At 35.7% G+C, this 20,989-nt stretch overlaps 1 protein-coding gene across 1 annotated transcript in view; it reads right to left on the reverse strand.

The window, feature by feature from the left end:
* SLC25A26 (solute carrier family 25 member 26) overlaps positions 1 to 20,989 on the reverse strand; it is a gene marked incomplete at its 5' end in the record, with an annotated part of 117,198 nt that overhangs the window by 71,542 nt on the left and 24,667 nt on the right. Inside the window, 2 exons of the mRNA XM_084247273.1 lie at positions 12,210 to 12,257; positions 13,299 to 13,403. Coding sequence (XP_084103399.1) covers positions 12,210 to 12,257; positions 13,299 to 13,403 — 153 coding nt within the window. The remainder of the gene's footprint in view (positions 1 to 12,209; positions 12,258 to 13,298; positions 13,404 to 20,989) is intronic.

Raw genomic sequence — 20,989 nt, forward strand, 5'->3', positions numbered from 1 at the left:
AACCTGAATTTAATTATAAGGAATTCAGACCGTTCTGTTTATGGGACTGCTGACAGAACAAGTGTCCTACAGTCTACAAGAATGTCAGTATTGTGGAGGGGAAAAAAAAAAAGTTGGGAAAACCTAACAGCCAAATATGATGTCTGATCCTTTACTAAGTCCTGGAGAGAGGAAAAAAGTTATATAAAGCTTTTATTATTGGGGCAATAGGAAAAAGTCATAGAAGTGATCAAATATTGGATAACATTGAAGTATCAATGTTAAGTTTCTTAGATGTAATAGTGGTATTGTAATGACATTGTAAGTATGACCTCATTCTTAGGGGACACAGCTGAATATTTAATGCTACCTACTTAAAATATCTCAGGAAAAAATAGAGAAAAGGAAGGATAAAGCAGTTAAGGCAAAATGTTAATCAGTGAAATCTTAAGAAAAGAATGTATGTTTTAACTTTTCTCTAAGTTGTAGTATTTCAAAACAAAAAGTTGGGGAGGAAGAAAAAAATGGAAAGGTCTTACTATCCACCTTAAAACCTAATCACTCACATTGCAAACAGGAAACATGTAAGTTGTTATAGAAAAAACAAAAGAGTTCGAAAATTCAGAGCCCAACTCTGCCCTCTATTAACTGTTATTTTATGTAGATCAAGTTACTTATAGCATTGAATGTTAATTTTCTCCCTGGAATTAAGTAGGTAAACATGTTAGTTCATAAAATGCTTTACAAGATAGAAAGCAGTATAGATTGGCTGGGAATCACAACTAGATATGTAAGCAGTGCACACTTTCCAAACATGTGGTTGACAATGATCTTTGTGGGATTATTATAAAAATTAAATGAAAAACATATGAAAATACCTAGTCTGGTGATTCTGGATAAATTCAATCTACTTCCCTCTTTTGAGCATAAAAAAACTTTTATCAGAATTTACCAAGGGGTTACTATGTGTCAGACCCTTTGTTTGATGTTTTCACTTAGTCAAAACTAGTCTAAAACTATTGAGTATGATGTGTCATCTACACAACACACAAATTTTTCAAACTTGTATTAAATGTCCGTAAGGATGAAGAAAGAACCTTTTAAACAATAGTGTGAACCAACAGATTAAATCAGTAGAGAACGCAACTTTCACAAAATCTTGGTTGCTCAACATAAGGCATATCATAGCCTCCTCTAAACATAGATATTACTGCTATCTTCTACCAGGCAGAAGACATACTTAATTTTTCCTAAGAAGACTAATGAATCTCATCCCAAAGTGATTTTTTAACTTGGTCATCATTTCATTCCCCAAAACAGAAATATGGAATAATTCATGGATTAGCAACAGAGAAGACTCATAACATACGGATCAATTTATAAATCAATTATAAATCAATTTAAAAAATTCCTATATTCAAATTTAATCACTTATTTCCCAAATGTAATTAAGATGCACACTAAACTGATTAGAGCAAACTATTTCTCTAAGAATCATAACTAATAATTCCTTCCTACTTAAAAAAAAAAAAAAATCAATGAGACATTTGAGCCAAAGCACCGTTAAGAGTTATCATCAAGTGTCATTGGTAGAACTATTGTGAATTAGACACTGGAGAAAGATAAAACCAGGATGAAGATCTTCAAACAAATGAGCTATATCCTTATATCTATTATGCCTTTGTGCCTGAAAAAGTTTTTATTAGATGAGGATGGTAAGCCTGCAGAGGCAGAGCTATGGTTGAACCCAGGCTGTCTGACTATAAGGCCTATCCATGCTCTGAATCATTTGCTCCAAATCCTCCAGAAAACAGCAAATCCAACATAAGAAGGCAGTCAGCAGTCCAGACATAGTGAAAATGATCACACCAGATTGGAACAGGAGGGTGGAAGACCCCAAAATTTCCAAGGGAAAAAGAGGGTCAATACCAAAATCAAACAAACAAACAAAAACCCATCATTTTGAGATTGTCACACTTAAATACACGAAAAAGGCATGTAGTACCACACCTTCAAAAGGCAAGAAAAATGTAAACAGTTTCATGCCCCAAACGTTCAGCAAATTAAAATAAGGGGTACATTTTGGCAACTGATGAAGAGCAAGCAATCTATTTGACTGTGATTTTGGAAACATCTGTTTCTGGGTGATACAGGAACAATACAAGAGGAAATATGACCCTGGTACACTGCTTAGCTAGGTGTCAGCATGAAATCTCAAATAATACAACACTGGATCACTGGTGCTCAACTTTCAAAATCAATACAGAAAAAATATGGAAGACGTTCTTCTGGGTGAAAGACATGATAAATTAACTGTCAGCCATTTTGGCGATCTATTAATAGGAGAAACTACAGCTGAGAATTCATTCCAGGAAACGTGATATGAAAGTTGAGGGTAAGGAAGCAAAAAGAAGGTAACAATCTCATAAAGAAAAAATTATAAGATACTGAAAGGTTGCAGGATGAAAAATAAAGACACAGTGTATGATTCAAAGTCACTAAAATAACCGGAAGAATGAAATGTGTGTAACTGGAATGCTAGCATGAGATAAGGTTGGGAAGCTACATAATGTAAGCTAAGTTAAATCTTCCATTCCAGAGATTCAACAGATTATATCTAAAGAGGTTAAGACAGATTAAGCTTTCTATATAACTTGTCATTATTTTAGAAAATCATTTCAATAATGACGTATTTCATACACTGTCCAAATACGGCATTCTTTCACATTGTTTTTAAATAATTTATAGACTTTCATAAAATTGCTGAGATAGTACAAGGAGTTCACATACACCCTACACCCCTATACCTAGCTTTCCCAACTACTTAAACAATCAGAGTATGGTGATCAAACCCAACTAGTAGTATTGTTGCAGAAGTTATAAACCTTTTGATTTTACTAGCTCTCCCTGCAATGTCTTTTTTTCTGTTTCAGGATCCAACCCAAGATCCTACACAGCATTTCTTTGTTGGGGTTCTTTAGTCTTCCTATATGTGATAGTTCTTTCATCTTTGTTTATGACCTTGAAAATTTTGGATGACAGTCCCTCAATTTGGGTTTTGGGTCTCTTCATTTGTCTGATGGTTTCTCATGATCGGATTGAGATTTTTCATTGTGTCTTCCTTGGTCATATTAGGGGTATATGATGTTAATATATCCTATTACTGGTGATAATAAATTATTGTCTACCAGTGTGTCCAATGGTCAAGTGACTGTTTTCTTTCTTTTATAATGATAAAAGCTTGGGGGTAGTAGTTTGAGACTGTGATACTTAATTTTAATAAACCTACTTAACCAATTCTGTTAGAGCTAAACAATGAAGTATTTCTAGACAAAATGTCTAATAGTTGTTTCAAAATAATGATGTTTTTATGAGAGAAATAGTCTGGCATAGATGAAATACTGCCCACGAGGAGGTAACTATTGAAACTGAATGATGGACCCACAGGGGTGTATTTTCCATAGTTCGTTTTTAATTTTTTCCAAAGATAAACGGTTTACAACTTAGTAAATTTTTTAAATTCTTTGATTATATAGATCAAAAGAAAAAAGTAGCTTACACTTTCACAAAATACTATTGTACTTGGATTTTCATTTTTAGTCTGAGCTATCTTTAAATTGACAAACCATCAATTTGAGCGCTTTCAGGTTCATGTACACATAAGTTTCAGTCACTAATATTTAAAACTCAGGCACTGTGCGCCCTCTAGTGTCTCATTTTATAATACAACTTTTTGTATCAAGTTCAGGGTTAAAAAGCAGTGTATTTTCACATAGGAAAAGAAATATCCTTCTCATAATAATTTCTGCTCGCCCACTTGTCAAGAGCTTATATGCTAATTATTTGGCTAAGTACCAAAACCATTTCAATGCCAAGAATTACAAACTTTTCTTATTATGTTGTTTCTCAGAACATATGCTGAAGCTCAGGTAAGAGGACAGAGGTTAAAATTAGTCAAAGCCATTTTAAACAAACTAATAACAGCTGGAAAAAGGAGGATACTGAAATCACTAATAATGCCTAATTCAAAATCATCTCCTCAAGTTATGTCTATATTGATGATCCATTCCTACCTATTACAATCTTGTAACAATCAGAAACTGTATTCTACTTCAAGTCAACAGATTTGGTCCAAGTCTTATAGATCACTTTATTTTCTTCTCACTTACTGAAAAGTTCTAAGATGAATGACTAATAAATTTATCTGCACTACATGAGCAGGAAGCAAATTATAACAAGGAATAGACTCTGTAATCACACAGGCTTTGCCTATAGCCAGCACTGCCACATACTAGCTATGTTGCTTAACTTTTCCAAGCCTCTCCTTATCTGTTAAAAAGATAATGTCAATATCTTACATTTTTATCTAAAGATCAGAAAAATATATGTAAAATTCATTATCAGAATTCAAATTGTAACTATTATAATAATGTGATCTCAAGATATTCTGCAGCCAGGTAGTCAAATCCATAGGTAAATATTTTCAATAGTTCTTCTAAATGAGCCCCTTCAATAACATTTTCAAATGTCATTTCAAAAAATGTTTTACATACATAAAATATTCACAGAAGCAACCTGAACTAGAAATAATATAATTAAAATGAAGACTATTTGTGGAAAGCACAAAAATATCAGAAAATATAATAAGACAAGGAGAAAAGGAATCCCATTGGAAGTTTATATGGCAGAAAAGCACTAACTTTCCTGGGAATTAAGTAAGGAATCCATGATTCTTGCCAAATGTGTTTTAGCCTGAGCATCTGCCAGTGACTTTAAAATCTAAGTACTTAAAACTAATGATTAAGTCACTGTATTGGTTTGTTCATTAAATATTGTTTGTGTGTGCTATGTGAATCTTAACTTTAAAATCAAAACTGTAAAAAATAACTGATATCAACTAAGGCCAGTTAGCTCAGTTGGTTAGAGTAGTGCTAATAATAAAGTCAACTCATCTTCAGAATAACAATTACAATCAAAAATTATCTCTAAAGAAGAGCTTCCCCACTGGTACCCAAAAGAACAAAGATTTGTTAAAAAAAAAAAAAAAATTGTGGTCCAGACAAGTACTCTCTGATGGTAGAATTTAAGTACCCATGTATGGGACAAAGCTAGATAGAGGTCATGAAATGGTTTCCTTCCTGATGAAACTGGATGAGAGGATTTGAACAGCAGACTATGGCAGACAGTAAAGTCACAGCCTTCACCAACTACACTGAATTGTTACATATATATATATTAATCCTCTCAATCTCCATGCGACTCAGGATGGCACTAAGACAACAAGCCAAGAAGGATTTTGTTTTTTCAGTTAAACAGCGAAACTATTGCTTCCTGTCTTTTCCCCTTCTTCATGCTTGGAAGGCAGCTATGATGCTTAGAAGAGCAGCCCTCATTTTGGATTACAAGTAAATTAGCCACAGTGTCAAGGCTAATCAAGGAGAATGCAACAGTGTGGCTCCTCATGCCCTCATTCAGCCAGTACACCAGGCTAAGACTGACCATCTCTAGATTTCACATTATAGAAAGGTTAAAAAAAAAACCCATAGTTGGTGTAGCCATTGTACTCAGGTTTTCTGTTAAATGCATCTTAATGCAGTCCAAATGTGTCTAAACTGTTACATGAAGCTAAAGAAGATATTTCACATTGGACATAAAACACAAAGGAGTAACAATGACACAGCTACTTTAAGTATGATGCTCACACTTAAAATGATGAATTAAGAGACAGCGTCTAACTTCGCGCAATGACTTTCTTCGGTGTTTATACTGCAGTCATGCCATAGCATTTGCTTATCAGTAAACCCTAACACAGGAACCTGTGTCCCTTCAGGATAACAGGGCCAATGTGCAACAATGGAAATAAATAACATTCTCAAAACAGTACAGTGCCAATAAAATGCGTCCAAAGATAGAGAAAAGTAAATAGCAGCTGGTTTCATATAAACATAACATGAGAAAATATGCAGTAAAGGGCTACAGTCATTTTTCTGCATTAAGATAATTTTACTAAATTGTTCCTTCTAAAAATATTTGTTTACTTAAGAGATGATGAAAAACTGTATGCTAAAACTCACATTTGAGGAGTAACAATTTTAGGTTTTTGAATTAAAGAATGAACTAAATGAACTATGGTTCCTTTTTCATGGAACATCTCTACAGTAAAGTTATAATAATATAAATGCAATTAAGTGACTCATTTTATAAACCTCTGTGATTAAAGGCGATATTTCATTTTCATTTGTTTAATAATCCCATTAATAAGAATGTCTCATTACACATTTAGTGAAAGCCTGAATAATAAAACAATGGACTAATTCCAAGAGCAAACAGATTATTTTTTCTTTTCCCATGAAGCTAACATTATGGAATTTTAACAGATGTTCTATTTGGTCATAGTTAATAAAATGAATTATGTAGGATTAAAATAAGGTTCAATATGTTTGCACTGGATTTTAACTGAAAACAATTTCACATTAAAAGTTTGCAAAGATTAATAATTTCTTTTTTCCTTTTCAGTGGAATCACTAGGATGTGGAAAATAAGTGAATTAATTACAATGTTTATTACTTTTCTAATGACAGCAGGCTTATAAAAACTATTTTTCCAAGGTTTAATCTTAGAAAATGATACACTCTTTGGCACTTCATCACCTATGTATCAAAAGGCTGAACCACCACCATACATAATTCTCAGTACTCTTAGAGCTCCGTCAGCATTCTGAAGAGGCCATAATGTCTAGAAGCAGCTGAAAAAAATAATATCAAGCTTAAAGTAATGAAAACAACAACACACATTTACCAATTGCTGACTTTCTGGGAGATACTATGTTGGAGCCCAGAGCCTGTGCATGCTGCAAAGGGTAAAAATCCACTGGCTGTTTCAAGATGAACTTATATACCATTTGAGAAGAGAAGACATAATTGTATGTGACCAGAGAGAACTGAAATGTAAAGATAAACCACAAGAAAAAGAACTAAATCGAAGAAAACAATTCCATACAAACATATACAGAAGCAGATACACAACACTGATACACGGGTATGGCGGGGGGTGGGGTGGGAGGGGATTCTTATCAGAGAACATTTTTTCTCTCCTTTTACTATCATGAAAGCAGGTAATAGTACTCTGGCTTAAGGATAGTAAATAAATAATAGAAGTTCTAGTTATAGTAGCTTCAAAACATTTTTCAATGGAAAACATTCAAGTGTTGCAATCCCAGTAAGAAAAACTTCCTCTAAGTGACTATCTGGCAAATGAAATCCAGTAAATTATCAATCTGACCAAAAGAGAATAATCATAAAAATTTTCCAACTCATTTACATTAGTAATTTTGATCAGCTCAGCCATCAATTAAGATTATATTATTATAAACAATATGTTTTTCTCACAAAAGTAGTCAGTGGATATAAAAATCATTGAAGGTTGCAATTTGTTAACTGAATAAACATTTCCTCTCTACAAGATATTTGGATAAAACAGCCTCCATTTGTAACTGAGAAGCTTTATAAGTGATAACAGTTAACTGGCATCTAGTTCAAATACAACAGCTGTTACCATCCCTATTGAAGAATCTAACAACCTACAGGGAGTTTCCTCATTTGAGTCTCCAAGCAGAATATACTGCTGCAAGGTCTGCATGATTGCTATGAAACTTAAAGGGGAACAGTCTATGTAAAGTCCTTAACACAGATGGGCAAACCCAGGCTCAGAAAGTTACTTAACTTGCTAAGAGCAGAAATTAGTAAGGGGTAGAGTTGCTTGCTCACAGAGATGTCATTTCCTACCCATTTCAGTTACCAAGCATACTAAAAAACACAGTTTACATTTCCTGAATGCATACTATACAAAAGACTTTGTAGAGAGCACCTGACATGGATCTTTTAATTCTCACAGTAACTTTAATGTAATTCAAATAATCGGTTCACGGGAAAGACATAAGGTAATTCTCTGATACACATTAATAAGCCCACTTTGACAAAATTAAAGCTAGAGTGGATCATTTTTTACTACTTAGATTGAAAGTATCATTGGTAAGGTTGGGGAAAACAGAGAATTCCTACATTGTTGGCCAAAGTGTCAACTGAAGGGCAGTTTGTTGATACGTACCAAAACTGTAAATGCCCATACACCTTTAACAAAGCAATTCCACCTTTTGACATGTAAACCACAAACATTCTCAACCAGGTACAAAATGATAGGAATATTATTCACTGGGATATGTTTGTAAAGCCCACCAATGAGAAACTGGTTAAACAATGGTTCACTTGTACAATGTGTTAATTACTACATAATCAAAGAGAAAAGAGAGAGAGGTGTTCTTTCTCAAATGATATAAAACGATCACCAAAATATTTTGATTAAATAAACACACAAGAGGCAGAACATATAGGATACACACATAAGAGGCTATATAACATGAAGAGTTTTGGTGAAAAGGGAATGAATGAGAAGGCAGACAACAGAGCTGGGAAAGAGACTGTGAAGGACAATTCTTGAGGCTTGAGTCCTAAAAGTTCCAGTTTCCAGCCCCTAGATTAAAGGGAATTCTCATTGCCTGAAATAGAAAATAAGGGTAACTAAGTTTGTAAAGCTGCCATATCTACTTATGAATGAACTTTACAACCCAACGATACTTTTGCGCCAAAAGGTAAAGATTAAGGGCTTTTATGAACTTATAGAAGAGGTTGAAGGCCTTGTTTTGCATTATTCCATTTTGACATCATGTGTAGCAGAATTTGGTGGGAGATTTGCTCCCACTGAAAGCTGGTTATTAAAATTGGAGGGAGAGGGGTAGATAATCCTTAGTTACCTCAAATCTCTTTAATAGCAACTCTTTATCAAAAAGAAGCCAGGAATCACTCATTACCAAAATGACAACCTCTTGCCACTTGACAGCTCCAATCTGTGTATCACTGTCAGATTTCTACAGACAAGAATCACTCACCAGTAATTTTAATTCCAACCTCTAGGAGACACAAGTCAGGCTCTTCCAAGAGTTTTCCTCATATTTTCCACTTCTGCACCCTGGCAAACTTCCAGCTGGGGTGAGAGGTTCAACCTCTCCTCCTGCCAAATACCCCTTTTGTTGAGGGCATTCTTAAAAGACCCTCTTGCTTGGGGTACAGGGAAATCCCGCCCTTGCCTCTTCTATGTAACTAAATACTCCAATTCTACTGAGTTAAGCAAGGCACACACACGTTTTTGCATCCCCTGGTGCCTCTGCTCATGTTATTACATCTGCCTGTTTCATGCCTGTCTCATTGACTGCTTCTTTTGTGACTCTTCCAAGAATTAAGTAACAAATAAAGGAATTAAGTGAAGATTCATTTCTACTAATGGAACAAATACTGAGTACCACTCAACCATCGCTCCTTTTATAATCCCAGTGGCATTCTATTTGGACATAAATAGCACTGTTACACTGCAATGTGAAGCATCTACATTCCTATTTGTTTCCCCACCAAAGCATAACTCCATTTAGGGCAAAATTATCCTTTCTAGTGTCCAACACACAGTAGGTACTGTTTAATGATAAGTAGAGTTTGTGAATAAAATCCATTTTCAGAGTTTAGCTTATTCTTACTTCCCTTGAAACAACTTGCCTTTCTCTGCTTTCTTCCTCTACAGAAGTCCTTCTGATTCACCTCTAAGATGGTGATGTCTGCTCTCCACAGACCTTTCAGTACAATGGACCCTCTGAAATCAGCCTGGCTATAAAAGCAGCTGAGATTTTGCTCTCCATTTCCATCTTATTGCAATAATACCACAGCACAATGGTTGACCACATCTAATTTGGCCAAGATCAGGAAGAAAATGAACACTGAAAGGGTGAGGTAAATCATATAATCTACTGACCTTGCTTCAACTCAGTCTAAAATTCACAGGGACTAAAATAATTTAGGAGAACTTATAAAGGATAAGCATGCAATCTCCACAAACACCAAATGCAGTAAAAAAAAAAAAATGTGACGGCAGTCACAAAATCTCAAGCACATACAATAATCTATCTTATAATGCATGGATTCAAACTTCAATCTCATTCTAATGGGCTACTGCTAGGAAGCTAAAACTATTTTAAAGAAAAAACTGTATACAGAATAAATGTATAAGTTCCCTGGAGATTATCACTAAGGCTCTGATGTATTTTCTTATTGAAACAATCACACAAGCTTTTGGCAAAAAGATTTGATATTGGTGTCAGAAGAAAGTAAGAATTGAAACTATTTATAATGCAAAATTTTTGTTTAAAATAGATATATCACTTCTTATTTTTCTCATTTTGAAAAGAAGCTATGTTCTATTCAGCAATAATTCTTCTCTCATTCTATCAGAAAATCTCTACAAAAGCAATATTTCAATGAAAATCAGTTCTGAAGGATCTTTTATGAGTACGCATAATGCAGAAGACCCCAATTAAATTTCCAACAAAGCACTGCCATTTGAGTAAACAATGTCATCTCGGTAGGGTCACACTATTTGCAAGAATTGAAGCCGAGAAATTAATTACTAGCGTGATATGTCAAAACAAATTTTTAAAAAAACAGAATGCATTTGTAACCATGTGTTTTATCTGTTTGTATGCAAAACCAGTATTCTCTAGTGTGTAAATATATTCATTTATTCAGCATCTTTCAGGAAAATAAAATAAGGTTCATTGTCCCCCTCCCTTTTTCTTGTACCCAGGTGAAATCAGAATAAATAACACATGTCTAGGAGTCAGAAAATAAGTATAGAATGAAGATAGAGTGTGGGTGATATTTTTGAAAGGGAGAAGTCATCTTCACATAAATAACTAATTTTGAAACATTCAGTTTGCCGGCATTAGTTTTTCAAAGATCTGTATCAACTATACCATGCTACACTGAAGATTGTTACCATGCAGAAATCAAAGCTTTAAATAGCATGTGTCATGCAGTGTTTCATAAAGAAGTTTGTAATCTACAGTAAAAAAGTTAAAAAATAAACTACCCAGGAATAAAATTAGGAGTATTGAAAAATTTCAATATTACACTAATTATGAAGATTTTTTTTTTTGGTGTCCTAATTTTTATTTTTCTTATTTTAATTTTATTTTTATATTCCCCATACAATTACAACCCCCTTATTTTGACCCCAAGCCCTCCTTTCCCCACTCCCCCTCCCCAGTGTCTCTGGTTCATAGTTGTTTGTTGATTTTGATTTTCACTTTCTTATAGTTATTCTTTTTCCCGGTCTCTTATTTAAGTTTTCTAGATTCCTGCTATGAGTGAGACCATCCGGTATTTTTCTTTTTCTTTCTGGCTTATTTCGCTGAGCATGATCCCTTCCAGCTCCACCCATGTTGCTGCAAATTGCATGTGTTTATCTTTTTTGATTGCTGAGTAATATTCCATGGTGTATATGTACCACATCTTCTTGATCCTGTCATCTATTTTTGGGCATTTGGGTTATTTAAACATTTTTTTGTGAACAATTTATATAGCATCCAAGGAACCCCAAGGAAATAAACAAGAACACAGAGCAGATGTAGGCAAATTCTCATCTAAGTTTTCTTCACAGAAAATTATGTCCCAAAACAATGACTTCTCTTAATCTCACTTTGCTATAAATCACCTTTAAACTTCAAAATCGCCTTCACTAGGTGAGGCTAAAATTAAAACATTCCCACAGTAATAAGCTGAAACAACTTTGCTATTTCAACCAAAAAAAAGAAGAAATTGACCACATACTGAATCCCGAAGTTTAGAGCTAGAAGTACAGGGAAGGGAGGTGGCTGGCTCTGGCAAACTGCACTGCAAGCCACCGTGCCCCCACACCCCCGCCCCCCACAGGGCCAGGGCACCAGGTCAGCCTCAAACTCCAAGCCACTGGACTGGCACCAGAACGACAATCTCTCCCACCTGCCCTTCAGAGTACTTCTTTTACTACAAATTTTTCACTAATTCTGAATATTATAGACATAAAGTTGATATCTGATCTTTAGCATTCATTTCTTATATTTCAGCTACAACAGAATTTAGCTACTTTGGAATAACAATGAAGCTTATAGGATGGGTCACCCCGACCACTGGGATTGTTCCTTCAGCAAACCCATTCTATCTATCCACTAGATGTAAGGAACAAGACAAAACAGTGCTTTAAGAAGTGACCATAATTTCCCTTTTTAATTTTTCAAACCAATTTCTCCAAATAAATTTACCAAACAAAGCACATCAGTCCTTTGTACCTTAATATTGGAAATTAAATGTTACCTCTCTTAAAACTGTGCTTTTGTAGCCCCGATACAATCCTTGGATGCCCTGAAACATACAAAAGGCGAAGACCTTGAAAAGTTAGAACAAAGAATTTCTGAATGACTGTCTAAATAAAGCAGCTTAACCTGTTCTAAATTTTGAGTTTTAGAATATTCACTATGAACCCTTTTCTATAAGAGGTTAATGATTCTAAACTGGTCTAAGGTATCTTCAGACAAGATCAGTTCCCTTCAAAATAGGAACAACTTAGAGTTGTTAATTAATGATTGCATATTAATTTTGCTTTAGTTGCTTTCAACATTTGTTCTCCTGTAAAGAACCCTTGAGATGCTCCCAATAATTACGAAAAGCAAATACAGAGAGAATGTTGATTAACCTTCCATATAAACACAAAATTACATTTCAGTTTCATTCAGAAGCTATCAGAAACTCATTAATAATCTATCGATAAAGGGGCAATAAATCCTCAAGACAAGCCTTGACTGTCCACAAGATTTAACAGAGATGCTCTTTCTTGATCTCATTCATACAATTAGTAACTCAGTATTTTCTCACCTAGGTGACTAAGTCCCCATTAAGTATAATTTTTCTAAAGGCTAGAGTCATTTCTATGTGGCTGATTTCACTAAGAAAAAAAAAGGCTTCGGTGAAACTATTAAGGAAAGACAGTTCAATGGACTAGTCAACCAGCAGGAATGTCGTCTGACCCATAGCTAACAGAAACCAGTAAAAGAGGAATTACATTTTGATATAAACATCATGACTATGGTCACTAATCAGTCCATTACAGCCCTTCTCGACCACATGTCCTCAAATCCTGTAGTGATGTTTTCATATCTTTATTCACTTTACATATTCACTATTCACTCCATGTCTGATTTCAATGATTACGATGTAGATACACATATGCGAGTTAAATTAAATTAAGAGTTTAAAAAGATAATCTTAGCACTAAACGTTACCATAATTAGACATTACATTTAGCTTTAAGTTTCATCTAAGGTTCCTGATAAGAGATACGAAGTGTTCATTATTAGGTACTATAAGTCTTTCTCAAAGAAAAAAGAGCTTAAAAACACATCTCACCTCTTCATACAGGATGTTAGAAAAAATTTTAAATGTTCTTGAAGAAGCAGATACTTGCGCCCTCTGCTTAACTACTTCAGAAGGAACTCGAATCAGGCAGGCAACCTAAAATATAGAAATTCAGTTATATCACACAAAGTAAATGCTATGAAAATTGAAGTATTTTTCAAAACTTAAAATTGGAGTAATAAAAAGCATAATGTACATCAAAAAGTTTGTATTTTTTACCTGAAACACTTTAACCCAGTGGACCCTCAGTGTTCTATCAGTCCCAAACCATGTTCGCCTTTGCTACTTATATATCCTTACTACTTACAACAATGTAAACATGGGGAACATCACTGGCATCACTGTTACAGAGCCAGGTTCAAGGCCAGAAGACTAGACCTCTTTAACTATGATGAGCCCCAGCAAGTGTCTACTTGCAAGTGTAAATCAGAATAGTGTGACATTCTTCCCCTTGTTAGGAAGCCTGAAAATACACTGATGTAGGAAAGGGTCTGGGACACTGCCACCCAAACTCAATCAGTTTTCTGAAGGGAAAAAGGGAAAGCAACTTAGCAGGGTCTGCAACCTACCCCAAAAGAACCTTTTTCCATGGGTTAGCTAAGATCAATTCTTTTTTTTTTTTTTAAAGATTTACATATAAGAACTGGGGTCTAGGCAAGAGGTGTGGGAAGGGTGGAAAGAGGGGTGAGAGGATTCACCAGGGACAGAGTAGGGAGCAGAATAGGCAGATCTACTGAAATACACTGCTGAGGGAAGCAGCAGACGAGACTGAAAGGTCTGTTGCGCCATGTGGGTTAGCTTCCTGGCCCAGGATCGAACTCATGCCACAGTGGCTGGCAATAGCTTGATAGCACTGAGACTTTAACCCCTATGCCACCGGGGAGGCCCTAGCCAAGATCAATTCTGACTGCAAAGCAACCAAGACCCCTAATTGGTATTCTCAAGATGGACCAGAATTTTCAAATGGAGATTTGCAGTGATGGGACAAAAGACCCCTGCAGCACACAGATGAGGGTTAATAGAGTTCACTAGAATTGTGTCAATGGAGTAGCTAGGGCAGGAGACCCAGCACAGTGAATTCATAAGTGATCTAGAGATAGATACAGGTAAGTGTAGACAGGAGTCAGCTAAGGAATTAGGAAAGGTGAGATCACAGTTGGACACGGCTAAAGAACAGTCCTTTGTCTTATTTAGGAAGGTAATTACTTGCATATAGGATAAGGACAAGTGCTAATAGCAAGGCAGAGATTAACAATAGAGGAAATGTGATAACTATGAAGACCCCAGAAGCTTTGAAAAAAGGTACTCAGGAGCCCCACCCAGCATGTGCTTACACTGACTGCGGATTCCTCCCTGTGCCCACGATGCTTCTCGACCAGGGTGCCATTCCTGCATCTAAACTGTATCTTTCCTTCTGGGTGCAACTGCAGGGGGGATGAGCAGTGGCTGGGCTAAGGGTCTTCAGGCCTAGCCAGTAGCCCTGGCTACAGAAATGAACTCACCAACATTGCCTTTGACTTCCTGGTTCTAAACTTTCCTTACTTGACTTGGTCCAGAAACCTCAAAACCTTTAAGTCTTGATTTCTATAACTCTTATTTTCCTCCAGTCATACCTTCTCTCCTTTACCTCAAAAGATGCCCTCTTTATTCTTCAAATAAACCATTTCTCCTTAGTTCTCAAAATAAGCTGTTAACTGATGGCTTTTACTTATTACCTTGTAACATTTTTTTGTTCTTCACATTTTTTCCTTCTGCTAAACTAAAAACACCAGGAGAAAAAGAAAATATGCATTAGCCTCACTAATTAACTGGGAGGAAGCATCTGTCCACTATCTTTTCTCCACTTAATCTGGTAAAACAGACAGGTATTATCTAGTATTTTTTTAAATTTTTTTTTGTAGAAAGCAAATGAAACTAAATGAGGAAGTTAGGAGATGGGCAGAGGTACTTAGGATTAAAGAGGGCCCCAAGCGGAGGTGTTCCAAGCCCATTTATCAATCTGAATGAGAAACAATGGGTTGGAGTCAGGGCGCCTCCAACCAAGCAAAAACTGAGTGCCCAGAACACCAACACAATAACACAATGCTAAAGCAACGGACCAAAGCTCTTTCCGGAAAGCAGGCCAAGTAACCTGGGAGACCCCATGGTACTCAATCAATCAGCAAAAACCCATGACCCCCACTGAGACAACCCATGACCCCCACTCCTTGCCCACTATAACCATACTTCTTAGCCCCTCAGAGGCTACTCACTCAGGACCCCTTTCTGCTCAAAAAGATTTCCCGTCCTTTCTCTTATCTGACAATAAACCTCTTGCTTTTCTACCTAACTGGTCTTGGAAGATCTTGAATTTGAATTCCTTCCTTGCTGAGACAAGAAGAGCCCCTGAGGGTCCTCGGAACCTATTCAAAACTTTCCAAGAAGAGGGGAAACATCAAAAATCAATCATTTCCACAGAAATGATTACCAATACTTCAGAAATTTTTAAAATACATATTTTTTCAGAATAGACTGTTTTCGTATAGAGACCAGAAAAAAAAGAGTGGGGTTACAGGTGCTGTTTCCCTTTTTCTGCCTATCTGCATCTTCTAAAATTTTCTACAATGAACATGTATTGCTACTTCCTGAGATTCTTTAACATAATTTCAAAGGGCAAAAATATTTGTGCAATTTTTAAGGGAAAAAAATAAAATGAAAGGCCAAATTTAAAATATGCTTTTACATGCAAAGCAACTTATTGGCCTTGTTAAAAACATTTGTTTTTAATTTAGTAAAAATGACCCACACAAAAACAGATTTAACAACTTACCACTGAGACCTAAAACTGGATATAAATTATGCTACTTTTGCTAAGGGTACAAACCTTTAAGCCCATACTTTTAAGCCAGGATAGATAATAAAGCCCACTGAAAGTTACATGACCCTAACAGGACAGCCCCCAGCATCTAAAACTCATTAAAGAAATAAAAATAAATAACTACAGAAAAAGAAAAGAAAGAAAATGGTACACGAACTCCTTGTATTTTTCAATTCAAGAGGTCAAGAGTGAAATATGACCCCAATATGTCAAGAAAATAGGAATTGTCTACTTTTGTGGCTTGGCATAAATATTTATAGGACTTCATGCTTCATAACCCTCCATGTTCTTACATTACATTTTGATTCCTTCAAAATATAGAGGCAGAAGGAAAACTTTGAAAAGGTTCTCAGATGAAAAACCACCTAACTAACATAAGGGGTACAAAGCACCCAGCAAGGCTTCATGACTTCTATGGCAAGGCAATTTTGGCCTAAGAGAGAGGTCACAAAGTGACTATTTCCTCCACCAGCTCACCTGCCTTGCATTTGGTTTTCTATTAACTCTGATCTTTCTTTCTTGGATTTGAATGTGAGCTACAACAGGGTAATTCACTGCACAAGAACAAAAACACGTGACAGAATTGTGATTCTATGAAAGGAAATAAAGGTAATGTCATCTGTGGGTCTCCTGGCAAATCCATTCTTTAGAGCATTCATTCCTCATAATTCTGGGGTTCAGTGGAATCCACGACACAGGGATGATGGCATTTTCATAAAACCCAAGGATGCTCTCTATGTTACAATTCTATCAGAAGACAATGAAGGTTTTCCATGAAGAAAATACATGCCCTGTTGTTTTTTAATATTACTAAAATATAACACTGACCCCAGAAGAATTAAACATAAAAAGATGCTGAAAGTTATATTAAAAAATGATCAAAATAATGAAGGTGCTACCAAGATTTTTCTTTCTTTAATAAAAATACAAACTTTTCTGATATGCTTTTTATTTATCTTTTCAATGGAGAGTTGAAAGTCTCCTTTCGTATGTATTAAACACCAAGAGGCAAATCTACAAATCATAAGACTAAGTTTGTGAAAGGGAAAATATCATAGGGAACTTCAGCTTCTCATTAGGTAATGTGAGTGAAGGCACAGAGGAGGAGAAGGAGAGAAGAAAAGATGCTGCTAAAATCTCTGGTTATTTTACTGCAACTGCAAAGTCCGATACTTCTACAACCACCTATCAACCTTTTCCAGTCTCGCTTCCATCCTCACTCTTGCAATGTCCTTCAAAGTCACTGGACATCCCCAACAGTACCTAATCCTCAGGGATATCAACGCAGTTCACAAAAATTTACCTGATTTCCACTTTTCTCAAAGACAGCTAATCAACAACCTAAAATATTCCTCTGATACTTGAAGCTGTCAGCATTCTATAGACAAGTCAAACAGATTATGGAAGTTGTTCATGATCAGAGCTCCTTGGCTTAGAAACCAAGGGTGACACCCACAACTCTGTACTACCATCTCCAGAATTACTTTTCACTACAGGCATATTATTTTACAGTAACCCCCTCCAAATATGTGGTCTCATATTCCAAAATTGCAGACACCCACAATCAACCATCATGCAAAAATACAGTAAACAGTAAGGTATTCTGAGCGGCCACATTCATCTAATTTTTATTGCAGTGTGTTGTAAATGTCCTATTTTATTATTGCATCATTGTTAACATCTTACTGTACCTAATTTATAAATTAAACTATAATAAGTATGGATGTAGAGGAAAAAACATGGAACAGTATATGACTCAGTACTGTCCATTTTAGGTGTCCATGGGAATTTTGGAATATATTCCCTGCAGAGAAGGGAGACTATTGTACATGCATCTAATGAACTTAAAGATTCAAGGTTTAGTATCAGCTAATTCTTCTTGTTTTAGACCAGAAAAATCAATAATAGATTCAACAGAAAACTAAATAAATTGAATAGTCAAAGTTTAATCACATTTGAAGCAAAAGCCGCTTTGGATTTTGCAGAGCAAACTCCTGTGGCAAATTAATAAGAGGGAGTGAAACCTCCTGACATTCTGAAGATTTAAAGGTACAATATAATTGTATTTTATTTCACATTCTTTGTCTAATTCCCAAAATTCTTTCTAGAAAGCAGGTTTCCAAATTAAGAATACCTAACATATCTTTCTTTTTTTATTTTATTTATATATATTTTACATCTGACAGATCTTTCTATATCACCATTTTAAATCCTGTAACTCTGGAGCAAAGAAAGTTTGTTCAATAAATGGTGCTGGGAAAACTGGGTCACTACATGCAAAAGAATGAAGCTTGACTACTACCTCACACCATGCACAAAAACCAACTCAAAATGGATTAAAGAACTAGACATAACACCTGAAACCATAAAATACATAGAAGGAAATATAGGCAAAACACTACATGACATGCACCTCAAAGACATCGTTACAGACACATCACCTAAAGCAGTGATGGTGAAGGCAAAGATAAACAGCTGGGACTACATCAAATTACAGAGCTTCTGCACAGCAAAAGAGACAATAATCAAAACAAAGAGAAACCCCACTGACTGGGAGAACATTTTTGCACACAACACTAATGATAAAGGACTGATCACAAAAATCTACAAAGAGCTGATGAGACTCAACAAAAACAAAGAAAATAATCCAGTCAAAAAATGGGCACAAGAGCTAAAAAGAAACTTCTCCAAAGAGGAAATAAATGCAAATGGCCAACAGGCATATGAAAAAATGTTCAACATCACTTGTAATTAGGGACATGCAGATCAAAACTACAATGAGGTATCATCTTACAAAAGTGAGTATGGCACATATTAAAAAAACTAGCAACAACAAATGTTGGCGAGGTTGTGGAGAAAAAGGAATTCTCCTGCACTGCTGGTGGGAGTGCAAACTGGTAACCACTACGAAGAGCTGCGTGGAGATTTCTTGACCTACTAAACATAGAGCTTCCATATGATCCAGCAATTCTACTCCTAGGTATTTACCCAAATGACACAGAAACATTAATTCCAAAGGGCACCGGCATCCCTCTGTTTATAGCAGCACTATTTACAATAGCTAAGGTATGGAAACAACCCAAATGCCCGAAAATAGATGACTGGATCAAGAAGATGTGGTACATATACACAATGGAATATTACTCAGCAATCAAAAAGATAAACACATGCTGTTTGCAGCAACATGGATGGAGCTAGAAGGGATCATGCTCAGCGAAAGAAATCAGAAAGAAAAAGAAAAACACCAGATGGTCTCACTCATAGCAGGAATTTAGAAAACCTAAATAAGGGACCAGGAAAAAGACTAATTAATACAAAGTAAAAATCAAAATCAACAAGCAACTATAAACTAGAGACACACTACGGGGGGGAGAGGGGTCAGGGAGAGGAAGGATTAGGGTCAAAATAAGGGAGGTGCAATTGTATTGGGAATATAACCAAAATGAATATGCATACATTGTGCAAAAATGAAAGATGATGTAAGAATTATATAAAATATTTTTTTAAAAAGTCCTGTAACTCATGGTGAGCTTACACTGAGCAACAACTGAGTCTTATTTGCCATGACTCCTGTGGCAGCTATCAACATCTGACATATAGTAGGTGTTCAGTAAATCTTCAACAACAAAAAAAAATAAAATAAAATAAAATAAAAAAGTCCTGTAACTGAACAGTTCATTCATGTGTCAATTCTGCCATCTTCTGGCTACAGGTGGAATCACAACTGTTGATAACGCTAACAATTTCCAAATCCTAATTTACTCTCCTTGGAGTTTAAATTGCACCCACTGATAAGGGGACATAAGCTCATCATACCTTTCATACTTATAAGACTCCTTCCATTTATATAGCCAATAGGCATTTGAAGAAAAGTTTTAAATTTTTATAGGTATAGTCTTCTCTTGCCTGACAGGACTAGCACCCTTGATAATCCAGATGCTCTACAGAAACGCATAGCCTTCTCAACAAAAATAACTGTATCATCTCTTAAGCCTTGTTTCTAAAGGTTTTTCACTGAAATTTACTTAAGAGTTAAACTCTAAATAACTTTTTTCACTTTCATACCTTTCCATAACAGGTGATGACAAACATCCCATGAATAGATTTTTAGATTTCTACCAAAGTAAAATCTGACACTTGAAAAGGCTGTAATAATGGTATTAGTTTGTTATTGCTGCTATAACAAATCAGCACATACTTAGTGGCTTAACACAACACAAATTTAGGTGCCTCCCTGGTGGCCTAGGGGTTAAGTTGCAGCCCTATCACCAATCCCGGCCAAGGAGCCACCAGGGAGGCCCCTGACTTTATTTTAAAAAACAGTACTCTCTGGTGCAAGGGGTTAAGTCTCAGCACTCTGAAGCTATCCCCAGAGTTCAAACCAAGCCAGGAAGCCGACCCACATGGTGAGGCAGACCTCTCCTGTCTCGGTTGCTCCTCCCCTCAGCAGTGTATTTCAGTCAATCTACCTGTTCTGCTCCCCACTCTGTCTCTGGTGAACCCCCTCACCTCACCCCCCACCCCCGCACCTCTGGCCTATACTCCAGCTCTTGTATGCATAAATAAATAAATCTTAAAAAGAAAAAGAGTGCTCTAAATTGGTAATATTACCCAACTAATACTTCTTGTCTCCTGTTCTGCATCAATTGTGCCATTTAAAAAATATTACATTAAAAAAAAGACAGTGGGGAAAGGAGGGATTGGGGTCAAAATAAAGGGGTTGTAACTGTATGGGGAATATAAAAATAAAATTTAAATTAAAAAAAAGACAAAAGTGCTCCTGGAAGAACACAGAGAAAAATTTCTTTAAAAATGAGTGAATTAT

This window comes from Talpa europaea (assembly GCF_964194135.1).
Source record: "Talpa europaea genome assembly, chromosome: 11".
NCBI classification, from domain to species: Eukaryota; Metazoa; Chordata; class Mammalia; order Eulipotyphla; family Talpidae; genus Talpa; species Talpa europaea.